At 38.5% G+C, this 18,256-nt stretch overlaps 1 protein-coding gene across 1 annotated transcript; it reads right to left on the reverse strand.

Annotated features, from left to right (window-relative positions):
- Nucleotides 1-472: 472 nt before the first annotated feature.
- On the reverse strand, nucleotides 473-1,390 carry LOC115519224 (olfactory receptor 8S1-like). The gene has a single exon (XM_030323075.1). The coding sequence runs from the start codon at nucleotides 1,388-1,390 to the stop codon at nucleotides 473-475; it is 918 nt and encodes a 305-aa protein (XP_030178935.1).
- Nucleotides 1,391-18,256: the final 16,866 nt, after the last annotated feature.

Below are 18,256 nucleotides of genomic sequence, written 5' to 3' on the forward strand. Positions count from 1 at the left end.
AGGGAATGGATGATGTGGCACTGACCATGTGCTCATTCCTATACCAGCCACTGTCTCAGGAAGAATGAGTGAATAACGAGTGGGGGAGGAAAGAGAATTTGGGGACACCATAATTAACAGTCTCTCTAGAACTATACTGAACAACATGGAGTTTAGTTACTGGAAGGATAATAAAGATAGTGTAAGCAGGCAATAACAAAGTCTACCATACTGTCTGTAATAAATTAAATATTTTGTAAGAAAAATTGTAAGACAAGAGGTTTACCCATCTATTTTCCTCTGAATAGGACAGAACGACTATCATTCCAAGAAAATAACTCCACCTTTTCTTAAACATTTTAAAGAAACAATGTAAGGCATCTTGCAGATCATGATTATCAGAAAATTCTCCTTAATATTCAGGCACTACTTATTGTGGTTCTATTCATTTCTCCCCTCATCATTCTGATTTTGTAGCCTATCAATTAGAACGCTAGACACGTTTTCTCAAAATTCTTCTCACGGCTGCCTTCACCTCTTTGTTCTTCAGGCTGTAGATGACAGGATTCAGCATAGGAGTGACCACACTATAGTGCAAGGAGAAGATTAACTCTTGAGTGGATCCTAAATTTGGCATGAGATAGCGGAGTAATCCTGAGCCATAAAAGAAGATCACTGCAGTGAGGTGGGAGGAGCAGGTCGAGAAGGCCTTGTTTCTGCCTGTGGTAGCATTCATACTCAGGATGGTGAACAAAATGCAAACATAGGAGAAAAATATCAGGAGGAAATTTCCAAAGAAATGCAAGAGGCTGGAGCACAGCAGGACAGTAAAACTTGCAGACACGTCACAGCAAGACAAAGAGTAGAGAGAAGGCAGTTCACAGCTGAAGTGATGTATATTTTGAGCCCCACAGAAATCTAAATTGAGAGCTACAAGGATATTAATAAGAGCATCCAAAAAAGCCACGCTCCATGAGCCCCACACCAGCCCCATACACAATTGTCTGTTCATCATCTGGCCATAGAGCAGAGGGGAGCTGATGGCAACATAGCGGTCATAGGCCATGACAGTGAGTAGGCAGGACTCAGTGCCCCCAGTGGCAAACACAAAGAAGGCCTGAGCCAGGCAGCCCTCTACTGAGATGGTTTTCTTCTCAGACAGGAGGTTCTCCAACAGCTTGGGCACAGTGACAGAGGAGTGGCAGAGATCCAGGAAGGACAACTGTCCCAGGAAGAAGTACATGGGGGTGTGGAGGCAAGAATCAGCCCTAATCACCAGCAGCAGCATCAGGTTCCCCATCAGGGTCAGGAGGTAAATAACAAGGAACAGTACAAAGAGGAGAGCCTCGATCTGGGGGTCAGCAGACAGCCCGAAGAGGATGAACTCAGAAACAACACTGTGGTTTCTCATTGCCTTCAGTATTTCCTTTAGAATGTAAGAAATAAATCAGATAAAGCCTCTTCTTCTAACAAATACTCAAGTGTTTTAATGCTCTTCTCCACTCAGAAAGTTTCATACCTACTCAAAAATTTATGCTCTGAAATGATAAACTTCCTTAAGTCTCTAGATTTCCTAAAATCTGAAATAATCTTTTTACAGGATTCCAACCCAAGATCAACTCCCTGTCCACTTTTATTGTTCTTCCTTTTAATGTCTTACAATTTATTTTTTGTTGTTGTTTTATTATTAAAGCTACTGGACAATGTTTTGTAAACTCTTGATAATAATCAAGTAGAGAGGGAGAAATTGCAGGAGGAATAAGAGAAATTGCAGAAATAGTGTCTGAGAGCAGCTGGGTTGCAGAGCAGAAGCAGAGCATGGCCTTAGGTGGGAGTGGGTTTACTTCATCCATCAAACATGCATAGATTTGTTGTTGGGAAGGAAGTAGTTCCCATCTAATGGCTTGTTTTTTCAATAAATATTTAAATGGGGTCATTAATGGAAACTGAAGATGAGTAGTGACTAGAGACTTGCAGAGTGAGGAAAAAGTGAATGAATTAGAAAGAAGGCAGCATAGAGGTATCCTAGATGCAATACAACTGATTAAGGGAAACTGCTGATGAATATGGGAACATACTCTGGTAATAATCTCTATCCCCAGTTTGTGTCATCTATTCAACTTCAGCTCTAGTCTGTTGCCCTTATGCCATTTGAAAATATAGACTACCTACTCACTTTCCAAAGCTTAGCTTTCTCTATTTCCTACTCTGGACTGACAACCCAGATTATAACTACAGACTCAGAATGGCTCTCCAACACCACTGACTATATCATCTTGACCCCTCATGTCCTGCTCTGTCTCTTGCACTCATACTCCAAGACTGGCACATTGAATTTCTCAAAGAACTTATTATTTCTTTCCCATTATTTATCCAAACGACACCTAGAATTAAAGCTATTCTTAGGAATCAAGTCCACATCGCCTGTACTTCTCACCTAGGTGACCAATAACTAGCACAGAATTAAATGAAAACCTTTTCAAATCCAGTGATCCAGAAGACAAGTTTGAATGTCAGTGTGAGAATTCAGTGTTAAGGTGGAGCTTGAAAATTCCTGTTGGATACAGACCTCTCCCTTGATTTCTAAGAGGGAATAGTAGGCTAAGTTGTATTATTTCTAAAAACCTAAATACTTCCAGTCACAAAACGATTGCATTTTCCATATAATTTTTTTCTTTTGCTCACCACTGTAGTTCTAGCTACAGCAACTTGGATTCATCCTGAGAGCAGAACATCATTGGCAGAAGATGCCGGAAAAGGAACCAAACCATGAAATGCAGACAGAGAACCACCCATTATAATTTTGGAGGGCACCAAAAAGAAAGGCTCCTCATCTCTAAATGGCGCCCCACTTACTAGCACTAGAAACTCCTTAAACTTTGGGGAAATTTTCTCTCTTAGAAATAAAGGCAAAAGGACATTTTCATGAAAGATAAACCTGGAAAGTATGCCCTATCAGCAGCCATACTTCCTCAAAAGTATATAGGTGTATTGTAGTAGAGTTATTTGAGGGATCACATAAATAAATAAAATCACTTCTATTTTTACCTGGTGCTGCAATTTCATTACTCTCGATGTTTCATGTATTCAGACTGTGAGTCCAAATTTAGAACAGAAACAGCTCTGAGAACATTACCACTATAAGTTTTCAGTTATTATCACAATTAGGTGGAGTTAGCTGACTAGATAATTTCCAAAGAATAGCTGCCTAAGAGGAGATTCTCTTAAGATGAGACATACAAAAGTACCTAGCATTATAACTGCTCCAAAGGATAAAAATGAATATGTGAATGAGTGAATAAGTGAATGAAGGAAACTTAGGGGAAGAATAGTCTAGGGTTTTACTACTCACAGGGAACAGATCTGATTAGGAACCAGTAAGGGATTTGGACAGTCGAGGCTTGCATGAAACCAGATGTATGAAGGGCACCGAAAAATTTTGCAACTGGAAATGTTTGCCCCATTATAGTGTCTCATGCCCTGGTCTGAACCTCCACATACCTCGGAGCATATAATTACAGAGAATACCTATAACTAAAGATGTAATTAGTTTCTGGACCCATACATTTGGAGTGCTTGGAGAGAGTTATTTTTGAGTCACAAAGTACCCAAAGTCTATCATTGATGTCCTATCCCTTCTCACCTCTTACAGACAGCTCTCAGCCTTCCTGAACTTCCAGGTTTCTGGTATAATATGGCCTTTGAGCACCCCCAAAACAAGGAATAAAGCTAGATATAAAAAAGATCTTGTCCCAGTTGTCCCATATGTAAAATGAAAACTAAAAATTATTACCTTGAAGAGTTGTGAGGACTTAAGAATCCTGAAATGTTGAAGACTCATTAGATTCTCTTTTCTTCACACCCAATACAAGGGTTTAATTTTCCCAAAAGGAGGAAGAGAGGTGATTTTAAGGAGCAGACCAAACATTTCAGGTCTCAGAAATGAATGCCATGTCAGAGAGAGACGGGGAAGCAATGATATCCAGCCCAGGGGAACAGAGAGGAGATGAGAGCTATAAGAAAGGAAGTGCCTGATGAGGGGGTAACAAGAAGCAGCAGTAATTGAAGCAGAAAGGATCCTACACAGGGAGCATAGAAGCAGATAAATTCATCAGAGAACAGATGAAAAATATTACCACGTGTCTGGGTTTTTCTGGTGCAGAGTATGTCCCGTTTTTCTGAGTTGGTGGGCATGCCACTGAGCTCAGGAGAAATTCACAAGAGAGAAAATGTGCCACAACTGTCCAGTCATGTGAACTGGCATTGCTTTTTCTATTTAAAAACTTTCTGTGCATAAAGAGAAACATGTAAGCTCAGTCCTCAAAAGCCTCTGCAAATAAAGGCTTCAGAAAACTCTTCTAAATTTTGACAGCATCTTTACACTTATCCCTTAGTGATTCCATAAAATGACAAAGGAAAACTTGAAAACTTAAAATTCCTAACAAGCAATTTCTTTCATATTTCCCCCAGCATAATTACACAATAATTTCTGCACATATCTCTCTGTATGAGTGTTAATATATTGCTCAGAGCACCATCCTGACAGAAGAGGCTCAGGTCTAGCCATTCAGAAGGGATTGTGGGTTAAGGTGGCCAATGAGATGGCAAAGTATGACCTGACAGCCCAGGGGACATTGTGGGTCCATCCTGATTGCTGGAAAGCTCAGCTTGAAGCTTGCTTTAGACTCATTAGCTAAACATGGTTACTGAATGATCCCTCTGGGAATTCCTACTAAAGTGATTCACAGCTTCCCTTTAGGTCATTTTTCTAATGTTGTCATGTATTTGATTATTACATTTATTCAAATGTAATTATTATATATGACATCATCATTGTTACTACCACCACCACCACCACTACAACAACTACTACTACTACTACTGCTACTACTACTACTATATGGTCAATGAAGTTTACCAACATATTTGACTTTTATTTGCTCAATTTTTTCTATGGCACAAAAACAGACACATAGACCAATGGCATAGAATAGAAACCCCAGAACTACATCCACAAACGTATGGCCAACTAATCTTTGACAAAGCAGGAAAGAATATCCAACGGAAAAAAGACAGTCTCTTTAACAAATGGTGCTGGGAGAACTGGACAGCAACATGCAGAAGGATGAAACAAGACCACTTTCTTACACCATTCACAAAAATAAACTCAAAATAGATAAAGGACCTGAATGTGAGACAGGAAACCATCAAAACACTAGAGAAGAAAGCAGGAAAAGACCTCTCTGACCTCAGCCATAGCAATTTCTTACTTGGCACATCCCCAAAGGCAAGGGAATTACAAGCAAAAATGAACTACTGGGACCTTATGAAGATAAAAAGCTTCTGCACAGCAAAGGAAACAACCAACAAAACTAAAGGCAACCAACGGAATGGGAAAAGATATTTGCAAATGACATATCGGACAAAGGGCTAGTATCCAAAATCTATAAAGAGCTCACCAAACTCCACACCCGAAAAACAAATAATCCAGTGAAGAAATGGGCAGAACACATGAAGAGACACTTCTCTAAAGAAGACATCCCGATGGCCAACAGGCACATGAAAAGATGCTCAACGTCGCTCCTCATCAGGGAAATACAAATCAAAACCACACTCAGACATCACCTCACGCCAGTCAGAGTGGCCAAAATGAACCAATCAGGAGAGTATAGATGCTGCAGAGGATGTGGAGAAATGGGAACCCTCTTGCACTGTTGGTGGGAATGCAAATTGGTGCAGCCACTCTGGAAAACAGTGTGGAGGTTCCTCAAAAAATTAAAAATAGACCTACCCTATGACCCAGCAATAGCACTGCTAGGAATTTACCCAAGGGATACAGGAGTACTGATGCACAGGGGCACTTGTACCCCAATGTTTATAGCAGCACTCTCAACAATAGCCAAATTGTGGAAAGAGCCTAAATGTCCATCAACTGATGAATGGATAAAGAAATTGCGGTTTATATACACAATGGAGTACTATGTGGCAATGAGAAAGAATGAAATATGACCCTTTGTAGCAACATGGATGGAACTGGAGAGCGTTATGCTAAGTGAAATAAGCCATACAGAGAAAGACAGATACCATATGGTTTCACTCTTATGTGGATCCTGAGAAACTTAACAGAAACCCATGGAGGAGGGGAAGGAAAAAAAAAGAGGTTAGAGTGGGAGACAGCCAAAGCATAACAGACTCTTAAAAACTAAGAACAAACTGAGGGTTGATGGGGGGTGGGAGGGAGGGGAGGGTGGGTGATGGGTATTGAGGAGGGCACCTTTTGGAATGAGCACTGGGTGTTGTATGGAAACCAATTTGACAATAAACTTCATATATTGAAAAAAAAAATTTTTTTCTACTAAAATTGGAAAGTTTGATAGCTGAAACTGCAATGGATGAGTTCAACACAAATCAGACAAAGCTGAAGAGGTATTAGTGAATCAGAAGATAGGTCAGAGGAAAATAAGAACTCACACCTGTGAGCATTTTCTTTCTCCTAGAACTTCTTTTAGGTTTTCATTTAGTGCAATTCTTCTTCATGACGTATTTATCGCATCTTCACTCTTAAATGATGTTTGACCAGACACAGAATCCTAATGGGGAAGCTTTTGTTTGTTTATTTGTTTATCTAGTACTTTGAAGATGTCTTCTGTCATCTGTCTTTTGTCTTCTTGTTAGTCTAATTCCTCTCTTGTGAAGGCAGTTGTTAATCTAATTGTACTTCTCTGGAGTTCATTTGTCTTTTTTCTCTCTCTCTCTTGCAGGTTTTAATATTTCCTCTCTTGATTTTTAGTAACTTTATTATGATATGACAAAGTGTGACTTTCTTTTTTTAATTTATTTATTTAAATTCAAGTTAGTTAACATACGGTGTAGTATAGGTTTCAGGATTAGAACCCAGTGATTCATCACTTACATATAACACCCAGTGCTCATCCTAACAAGTGCCCTCCTTAATGCCCATCACCCATTTAGTCCACTCCCCTCTGGCAACCCTCAGTTTGTTCTCTGTATTTAAGAGTCTCTTATGGTTTGCCTCCCTCTGTTTTTATCTTTATTTTCCTTCCATTCACCTATGTTCACCTGGTTTGTTTCTTAAATTCCACGAGTGAAATCATATATTTCTCTTTAACTGACTTATTTCGCTTAGCATAATACCCTCTAGTTCAATCACATTGTTGCAAATGGCAAGATTTCATTCTTTTTGATTGCCAAGTAATATTCCAGTGTGTGTGTGTGTGTGTGTGTGTGTGTGTGTGTGTGTGTGTGTGTGTGTGTGTACACCACATCTTCTTTATCCATTCATCAGTCGAAGGACATTTGGGCTTTCTCCATGATTTGGCTATTATTGATAGTACATAAACATGTATAGATAGATACATATAGATACATAGGTAGATACATATACATATTGATAGATAAACATAGGGGTGCATGTGACCCTTCCAATCAGCATTTTTTTTCTTTTCATTTAACATACTTGGGATTTACTTATAGGGCTTCTAGTATTTGTAGTTGATATACTTTTTTAGTTTGGAACATTTTCATCCATTATCTTACATGTTGCCCTATTTTCATATATATTACCTTATTCTCTCTCCCTTCTCTGTAATTCCATGTACATGTATGTTATCCTTACCATTCTATGCATTAGGTATTTTATATTCCCTTGTTTTTTTCTTTATTCTTTCTGTACCTTACTGAATACATTTTCTTCTTACCTACCTTATAAGTCATTAGTATACTCAACATTGTCTAATATCCTTCAAACTTATCCATTAAGATCTTAGTTTCAGCCACTGAATTTTCTAGAACTTTCACTTAGATTTTTTTATAGTTTCCAGAAATATTATGCCAAATTCTCAATCTTGTCTTTAATCTCCATAAATATTTTAAGTTTATTTGTTTTAAAGTTATGTGTCTGGGTCTGCTTCTACTGTCTTTAGTTTTTGTCTCCCCATATTGTTTATTTTTTTCTATCGAGAACAGGATGTTATTATGAAAATTATGGAAATAATTTAAAGCTCTGGCTTATATTCTCTTCCTCCAGAGAAAATTTTCACTAGCTTCTGTCAGACAGCCATGGACATTCACAGTCCTGGGTCATTCTCATGTAATTCCAGGGGCTGAGATGAAGCTGGGCTTCAATCCTTATGAAGTTGGGCTGCTTCCAATCCACTTTTATTTCAGGGTATTGCCCTTCAAGGCTCCAACCCACCCCCTTGGTGGTCCCTGCATTCCATTTTTCCCACTAACTTTAGGAAACTGTCAAAATAACTTTTCACATTCTCAACGACCTCTTCAAGATGCACTTACGTGAAAAACAGATCCCCAAATGCTAAGCTTGCTTCTCTAGATTTTCTTTTCTTTGGGATGATGGCTCTAAAATTCTTTGCTGCTTTCTTAGTTTTAAAATATCTTCAAAGCATATATTAAAAATATGCTTTTCAAATAAAGATCCCAGAAATAAACCCATGCTTATATGGTCAATTAATCTATGACAAAGGAGGCAAGAATATACAATGGGAAAAAGACAGTCTCTTTCAATAAATGGTGCTGGGAAAACTGGACAGCTACATATAAAGGAATGAAACTGGGACATTTCCTTACACCATACACAGAAATAAATTCAAACCAGATCAAAGACCTAAATGTAAGACCTGAAATCATAAAAATCCTAGAAAAGCACCAGGCACCAATTTCTCTGACATTGGCTGTAGCAACATTTTTTCTAGATACCATCTCCTAAGACAAGGGAAGCAAAAGCAAAAATAAACTATTGGGACTCCATCAAAATAAAAAGGCTTTTTGCACAGCAAAGGAAACTATCAACAAACAAAAGGACAACCTACTGAATTGGAGAAGATACTTGAAAATTATACCTGTGATAAGGGGTTAATACCCAAAATATATAAAGAAATTATATAACTCAACACCAAAAAAATAAAATAAAAACAGTCCAACCAAAAATGGGCAGGGTACCTAAATAGACATTTTTCCAAGAAGACATACAGATGGCCAACAGACACATGAAAAGATGCTCAGTATCACTAATCATCAGGGAAATGCAAATCAAAACCACAATGAGATACCTATCAGAATGGCTAAAATCAAAAACACAAGAAATGACAGGTGTTAGCCAGGATATGGAGAAAAAAGAACCCTCTCGCACTGTTGGTGGGAATGTAAATTGGTACAGCTACTGTGGAAAACAGTATGGAAGTTCCTCAAAAATTAAAAATAGAAATACCACATGATCTGGGGTGCCTGGGTGGCTCAGTTGGTTGAGGGCCCAACTCTTGATTTTGGCTCAGGTCATGATCTCATGGTTGTAAGACTGAGCCCCATATAGATTGAAATTCTCTCTCTCTCTCTCTCTCTCTCTCCCTCCCTCCCTCCCTCCCTCCCTCCCTCCCTCTGCCTCTCCCCCAACTAAGCACATGTTATCACTCCCTGTCAAAAAAAAAAAAAAAAGTTCCCTACTGTGCCCAGTTTGCAGACTTTTATAAACAAATAATCACTGAACTTTTTAATTTTTCTTAACGTTTGTTCATTTTTGAGAGACAGAGACAGAGTGCAAGCAGGGGAGTGGCAGAGAGAGAGGGAGACACAGAATCTGAAGCAGGCTCCGGGTTCTGAGCTGTCAGCACAGAGCCTGATGTGGGGCTCAAACCCACAGACCACAAGATCATGACCTGAGCTGAAATTGGCCGCTTAACCGGCTGAGCCACCCAGGCGCCCCTCACTGAATTTTACTGAATGTCTTTTTGCATCTGTTGCGATAACGTGGTATTTTTTTCACTTAAAGTTTCAATTAGTGGGTTTAAATAAACTTTTTTAAAGCTTGAATTAGAAAATTCTTGCATTCATGGTATGAATCCAACCACTTTAAAATTAGAGGATTGGAGAAAAAACAATTCCTTGTAAATATATTCATAGTCAAGGTTCAAATAAATTAATTTTCCCAAACCTTGTAACTAGAAATTGAAAGGTATTAAAGAGCAAGGATTAAAGTCTATTTACATCTAAAATACTTTTCATGTTGTTTGTCTCAAACACACACACCATTATATATGAAACATGTAAGTGAAATATCATATACCTCTCTATCCATCTCTCTCTCTCTCTCTCTCTTTCTGTCTCTCTGATCTATCTGTGTACCTACACAGACATACACACAGAGACACACACACAAACGTCACTTGTAGCTCATTTGCTCTGTCCTTGGGGAAAAAAAAGGAAGGTGACATTTCATTCTTCCACTGAACTGAAACCAGAAATGCCTTATTTTGATTTACATAAATTGGCATTAGAGGCTGCTCCTGTAACCCTGGAGCATAATGGCATTATCAGGTCACACAACTCCTGTTGTTGTTGAGAAATAAAGCAGGGGCTCTAAGTTACAGGAAATAAAATGAAGATAGTTCCTCTAATTAAATCAATCAGATTCAACAGGTGGCATAGCCATTTTTACCTGAGATAGAAACAAGAGAGAAATGATCACAAACTGTAAGCACATTAGGAAGGTCTGGGAGATACGGAGTTTGGCTGAGCAAGTCTGATAGCTGAGAATAAAGCCCATTGACTACTTTTTCTCTTCCTACCCCTTTTTTTCTTTTCTTCTTCTCTTAATGCAACCTAAAATTAAAGGTAATTAGAAAAAGCTAAGAGTTAAGAGAAAAATACAAAATTATACCTTGACTTCCTTTTTTAAATGTTTATTTATTTATTTTGAGAGAGAAAGAGAGAGCACAAGCAGGAGAAGGACAGAGAGAGGGAGAGAGAGAATCCCAAGCAGGCTCCATGCTCAGCATGAAGCCAGACACGGGGCTCATTCTCAAGAACCCTGAGATCATGACCTGAGCTGAAATCAAGAGTCAGACGCTTAACAGACTCAGCCACCCATGCACCCCATTGACCTCCTTTTTAACACTTAAATAATTCCTTTTTAACATTAATTCCAAATATATTATTTTAAAAATAGTGCCTGAGTAACCACTGCAACAGATTTACATTTTTTTGTAAATGACACATGCGAAGCTCAAAGTCATAAATCATGGAGGCATGAGAGTAAAGAAACCAGCTGGTTCAGACCAAATGACTAAGACACCACTGCCTCCTCGTGGCACAATTCCCGAATGACAAGTTATGATTAGTGGAAGGTGTTTTGTTTTTTCAAATCAGAGTTTCAACAGCCAATGTCACAGAAGCCATGGCTTGGAGTAGAAAGAGAGTTGCTATAAAGATCCCAGAAAGACATGAGAAGAATAGCAATTCTGAAAAGAGACAAAACCAGAGGAAAGTTATCCAGGTTTTCTTTCAGGTCTCCCAGGTATGGGGGCAGAGAGGTTAAAAAAGACTTGAGTAATAAGAAAAGCTGGACTTCAGTAGTTCCAGAATGGTATGCGGTAGAGGGAGATTGTACAGAAAAACTAACAGACACTTAAATCAAGTCTACATTACAGGCGTTGCTCTTTTCTGTATCATGTAAAATTATATATACACACATATACACAACCTGGTATTTCTTCATAAATATATAAGACCCAGGCTCAAAAACAATGTCATTTATTGTATGTTTGACTATGAATAAGTTACTTAATCCTCTATTAGTTTTCTTATCTATAGGGATAATCATAGTAACTACTTCAGTGAGTTTTTGCAACTCAGTTTAGTGAGTTTTGCAGTTAAAAATGTTAATAATAAAAATAATGACATGATTGAGTCTTTACCATGTGCCACAGGCTATTTTAAATGTTTTACTTTATCTTATTTCTTCTCAAGACATTTATAAAGCATGCAAAGCTCTTATCTAATACTATGTCAGCAGTTTGTACTCAATAAACAATATTTTTAAAGTCTGTAAAGCGTCCTCTATATCTCAAGTCAAGTAGGAGGAACACGTTTGTTTACACAGTTCAGCCAATAAGACGCGTTGTCCAGGCACTGTACTGGGCTCTGGGAATATAAGGATGAGTAAGACAGAGTCTCTTCCTTTAAGACATTTATATTATGTGGAAGAAAGTTGTATTAACAGCTATAATGCAACATAGTAATTTATATTACAACAGTGTTACAAGATTGCTATGGGAGTTCTGAGGAGGAAAAAAAAATCATTCTTCATCAGATGGTCAGGGAAATATTCACAGCAAAGATACCTATTTGACTTTGCCTTGTCTAGATCACTAAATTTTAGGAAGAAAAGAAAAGAAATCTTCCTGGAAAAAGAAACACTTTATAGTAAAGGGAGAGAGATGTGGACATGTAACATTTGAGACTAAGAGGATGAATTTCGGAATTAAACAGAGTTGAACTGAAGTCCCAGCTCTGCTCTTCACCTGCCTTCTGACTTTGGACAGGCTACTGCTCTTTCTCCTATTCCCTTGCCTATAAAAAGGATGTGACAATCGTGCCCTATCAAAGGTTGGTTGTGAGAATTAAATGAGATGTTCACATAACATTTGGCACATTGTCTAGCCCATTAGTGTTGCGTTGTTATTAATATATTTCCCTCTAAGTTGTCATTTGCTGAAAAAGGAAAACCACCTACTAATTGCTAATTTTTTTGTCAAGCAGAATTAACCATGTTAAATGGATTGTAAGATGCATTTGTATTTCAGAAACACTAAAATATGAAAAATGTCCATCTTAGAATCAAAGAAGATTACATTATCATAATTATGAGGACCAGTCTGCAAAGAATCTTTAATGCTATCCTGAATATTCAGATTTGAGCCTACTGTTAAAATCCTTCCCTTGTTGGTGGTTTCTAGATATTTTGTTTATAGTTCTTAAATGGCACCTTAAGGTTAATGTTAACTTTCTGTTTCGTGTGGTCTCTAACATGTCCTCAGCAAATAGTGGATATTCCAAAGAGTATGGAATTAAATGGAATCTGACCAACCCATGAAAGGTGACCATCAGGTTCTCATCTTCGAACTCAAAGGAATAAGCCATAAGATCAGTACAAAATGAATACAAAAGATGCAGTTTTTGCCTAAACCCAATAGCTGATAGATAACTCACCTCCTCCCACTGTGTGCTTGTTTGTTTAACAAAAACAAAAAACAAAACCAACTACAGCAGTGGTAACTACATGTTAGAGTGCCTCTGAATCATGTGTTGTTAATACATGGATTGCTGCCCACACCCTAAGAGTTTCTCCTTCAGTAGGTCCAGGGTGGAGCCCCAGAACTTGACTTGTTAAACCTGGTAGGCGAGTACTGATGAATCTAGTCTGCTACACTTTGAGAACCACTCAAGTAGAGGCAATTGGGCCTCCAGAGTCTCAGCCAGGGACAATTATTCAGAAAGGTCCTTGGCTCGTCTGACCTTCTCTCTGGTGGGTTGGGTAAGTCTGCCTCAATGCCCAGAAGCCTGTGAGGCCTCTCCAGTCAGCTGCCTTCTCTGGTTCTGGCTCTTCTCTTTGTTTGGCATTCTCTACATCCACGATAACATTAGATATTGTCCTGGGGAGAAGGAACTGTGCTCCCACTGAGCATTATTAGCCATAGAGAGAGATGAATGGGAAGTGAGATTCTGCCAGGTATCTCGGGGTCTTGTTACTGCAAACTACACTTGTCTCTTTAGGCTCCGGCAGCTTCTGCCTCCTCAGACAGATCATAGGAGGCTTAGTTAAGGAAAATTTGTGGAAGGAGCTCCCCGGTGTCCATGCTCAGGAACAACTGCTGAACTTTAGCCTCCCTCATCTAGAGACCTCTGAAGAAATTGGCCAGCTGCCCACTTTGTCTTCAGCTTCCTCTCAGCAAAAGTATGAGAAATAAAAGAGAGGGGATACCCTTGAGGCATTCCTAGTGAGCTCCAACCTGACCTGCTATAGCCAAATGCAAGCATAAATTGTCTTCAGCCTCACTAGCTGGGATTGTTTAGAAGCTAGCTGGATTTAGAAAATATTTGTTAACTGCTACAGGAGAGGGATTACACCAGTTAAAACACTGAATTATAAACATTTGAAACACATAACTCAAGTAATTAAACATACATGGCATTTTGTTATTGGGATGTCTGAACAGAATAGACTCCTCCTTTCCATTATAGTTCACACATCCTTTCCACTGCTTTGTTATTATAACAGTGACCACCCTATTGACCTCCTCCCCATTAACATGGACATTTACTGCATAGCTCATCCAAACATTACTGCTTAACTACAAAAGAGCTACTCAAGGACTTGGACCACCTCCTCCAGCTATTTTACTCCCAGTTTCCATCCTAGTAGTCAAGACACAGCAGGTGCTTAATAAACATTTACAGAACAAATAATGTTAACATCAACCTCCTGATCTCTCTTCGTTGTTGTTTTATCCCTGATACCCTTTCTATGAGGATACCTCATTGTTTTTTTTTTTTTAAATAAAACCCCTATCCTGATACCTCTTTTCCTATTTTAGAAAGATGATTGAGATGTTTCAGCATGAATGAACAGACTCAAATACTTCTAGTCTTTAACAAAACATGTAAATCTTTTAGTTTTCAAATACAGATTTTAAGCAGTTTAGCAGACTTGTCAAATCTTTCTCTTCTTTCTGTTGCTGTGTTTTTCAACAGCATGTCCAAGTATAATGACATTACTTCCCACCCATCAATTCTTTTCTTAAAGCCCACTTTCCCTGTAAGCTGGCTTCTGGCTCTCCTCCTTCTCGGGAACTACACAGTCTGTGCACTAAAATCTTACTCTTGACAAATCTTAACTACCACTTTCTTCTTTGATTTCTATACCTTCATGAATATTACAAAATTGCACTTTCCCTGTTTCCTTATACTTCTTGTAATTCTTTTTGTCTGCTTAATAGATCCTACTTTAAATGGTAGATGCCTCAGGCCAGGACTTTTAGAGCTTGCAAATGCTGAAGTAATTAGCAATGTTATTCACCAATACTCCAGTTTTCTATCTAACAGCATGATAGGAGGGAATTTCTGAACCACCTCAAAGCTAAGAGTGCCTATGTCTTGCTTGAACCAATGAAATATGAGTTGGGGGGCCTGGGTGGCTCAGTTGGTTGGGCATACGACTCTTGATTTCTGCTCAGGTCATGATCCCAGGGTCGTGGGATCCAGCCCCACATTGGGCTGCACACTCAGAGTGGAGACTGCTTAAGATTCTCTCTCTCTCCCTCTGCCCCTCTCTCCTGTTCCTGATCTGTCTAAAACAAAATGAAATAAGTGGAAGTTACATGTTTAAGGAAAATGTTTTTAAAACAAGCACAATTCATCATGTTTCTAGTTTGCTGCATCAGAAATTGCTGAAGCATGAAGAAGAAACTTCCTCAGCTTGATTACTTGAGTGAGGATGATACAGAGTAGGGCCTTTCCCCTAAAGCTCCCCAGAAAGGACATGTAATGTGAACAAAACCAAAACTTCCCAGTTTTAAACTGCGGAGATTCGGGGGTTATGTTGGGAGTCCCAAGAGTACCCTCAGGCTTGATGACTCACCAGAAAGACTCACAGGACTTCAGAAGTGGTCCTAATTATGGTTACAGTTTATTACAGGGTTAGGATACAAATGAAAATCAGCAAAGGGAAAAAGCACATGTGGCAAAATCCAAGAGAAACCAAGCACAAGACTCCAGTTGTTCCCTCCCAGTGAAGCTGCATGGGGACCCACTTAATTCTCCCAGGAATGATGTGTGAGAACACATGTGAAGAGTTGCCAACCAGGAAAGCTCACACAAGCTATGAAGTCCAGAGTTTTTATTGGAGGTCAGTCTCATGCAGTGCCTATGTGACCAGCCTCAACTACTCAGACTCAAGTCGCCTCCAGATCAAAAACATTCACCATAAATGTAAACTTATTTGGTCAAGCTAGTACACCATGGCTCAAAGCCTCCGTCTACAAAAACATTCTTGTGAGGCAGAATATTCCAAGGATTTGGAGATTATCTCCCAGGAGCCAGCCAAGGAGTCCTGAAGACAGGCCTTTCTTTGGAATATGTAGGGAATGAGAAACCCAGGCCAGCCCTTTACTGCCCAAGGAGTTAATCTGGGGGCGCATACAGCCCCCAAATCATCCAAATCATCCAAATTCCAAATCATCCAAATAATTTCCACTTTTGAAATACTTGTTAAACTAGAAAAATGAACAAATGTCCAAAAGTTTAAAAATATCATTACCAGGAGATCTGTACTGCAAGAAATTTAAAGAAAAGTCCTTTGCGGAGAAGGAAATGATACCATATGGAAATCTGGATCCACATAAAGAAATTAAGATATCAGAAAGGATATTTACATGAGTAATTATAAAAGACTGTTTATTCTTTTTAAATCTCCTTTAACAATAATTGAATATTTAAAGCAAAAAAAATAATGTATTTGGGGGGTTATAACAAAAGACAACAATAGTATAAAAGCATCAGGGGATAAATGAAAGTATATTGTTATAAGATTCTTATACTACACATAAAGTGACATAATATCACTTGAGGGTAGTCCCTAATATGTTAAAGATATAAACTATAAATCATAAAGCAGCCCTTAAACTAAAAGAGCTACAGCTAATAATCCAACAAAGGGATAAAAGAAAATCATAAAAATACTCAATTCACAAAGACACAGAAAAAGAGGAACAAAGGAACAAAGAATAGCTAGGACAAATAGAAAACGAAAAGCAAGATGGCAGCCTTACACCCAAATGTATCACAAATCACATCAAATGAAAAACCGGACAGCAACATGAAAAAGAATGAAACTGGACCACTTTTTTACACCATACACAAAAATAAACTCAAAATGGATGAAAGACCTAAACGTAAGACAGGAAGCCATCAAAATCCTTGAGGAGAAAGCAGGCAAAAACCTCTTTGATCTTGGCCTCAGCAACTTCTTACTCAACACGTCTACAGAGGCAAGGGAAACAAAAGCAAAAATGAACTACTGGGACCTCATCAAAATAAGAAGCTTCCGCACAGCGAAGGAAACAATCAGCAAAACTCAAAGGCAACTGACAGAATGGGAGAAGATATTTGCAAACAACATATCAGATAAAAGGTTAGTATCCAAAATCTATAAAGAACTTACCAAACTCAACACCCAAAAAACAAATAATCCAGTGAAGAAATGGGCAAAAGACATGAATAGACACTTCTCCAAAGAAGACATCCAGATGGCCAACTGACACATGAAAAAAAGCTCAACATCACTCATCATCAGGGAAATACAAATCAAAACCACAATGAGATACCACCTCACATGTGTCAGAATGGGTAACATTAACAACTCAGGCAACAACAGATGCTAGCAAGGATGCGGAGAAAGAGGATCTCTTTTGCATTGCTGGTAGGAATGCAAGCTGGTGCAGCCACTCTGGAAAACAGTATGGAGATTCCTCAAAAAACTAAAAATAGAACTACCCTATGACCCAGCAATTTCAGTATTAGGTATTTATCCAAGGGATACAGGTATGCTGATTCGAAGGGACACATGCACCCCACTGTTTATAGCAGCACTATCAATAATAGCCAAAGTATGGAAAGAGCCCAAATGTCCATCAATGGATGAATGGATAAAGAATATGTGGTATACATATGCAGTGGAGGATTATTTGGCAATCAAAAAGAATGAAATCTTGCCATTTGAAACTACGTGATGGAACTAGAGGGTATTACGCTAAGCAAAATTAGTCAGAAAAAGATAAAAATCTATAACTTTATTCATATGAGGACTTTAAGACACAGAACAGATGAACATAAGGGAAGGGAAGCAAAAATAATATAAAAATAGAGATACAAAAAATAGAGAGGGGGACAAAACATAAGAGACTCTTAAATATGGAGAACTAACAGAGGGTTACTGGAGGGGTTGTGGGAGGGAGGATGGGCTAAATGGGTAAGGGGCATTAAGGAATCTACTGCTGAAATCACTGTTGCACTATATGCTCACTAGTTTGGATGTAAATTTAAAAAAAAATTAAATTAAAAAAAGAAAAAAAAAGAAATTGAAAGCCAAATTTTTCAGACCCTGTTTTGCAATTCAAAGTTAAAGGTGGATTCTGCTAAGCTCCTTCCTGCTGTCTCTCAGAAGCACTGGATGTTTAATGCAATGGGTGGAAGGCAATGAAGCAGCCAAAAATCCTAGAAATTAAAACTCAAATTTTATATTTTCTCATTCTTTCATCATTATCATTTAGATTGAATGGAACCCGGGCTAAGGGGGTGCGGGGCGGGAGAGCCAATTGTCTCAGATCTATGATGTCACAGCTGAAGTCACAGAGAGTTGAAAAGGGCAAGGTAGATGGGGAGCAGATGAGATGGGATTGTTGTGAAA

This window comes from Lynx canadensis, chromosome B4, assembly GCF_007474595.2.
Source record: "Lynx canadensis isolate LIC74 chromosome B4, mLynCan4.pri.v2, whole genome shotgun sequence".
Taxonomy (NCBI): domain Eukaryota; kingdom Metazoa; phylum Chordata; class Mammalia; order Carnivora; family Felidae; genus Lynx; species Lynx canadensis.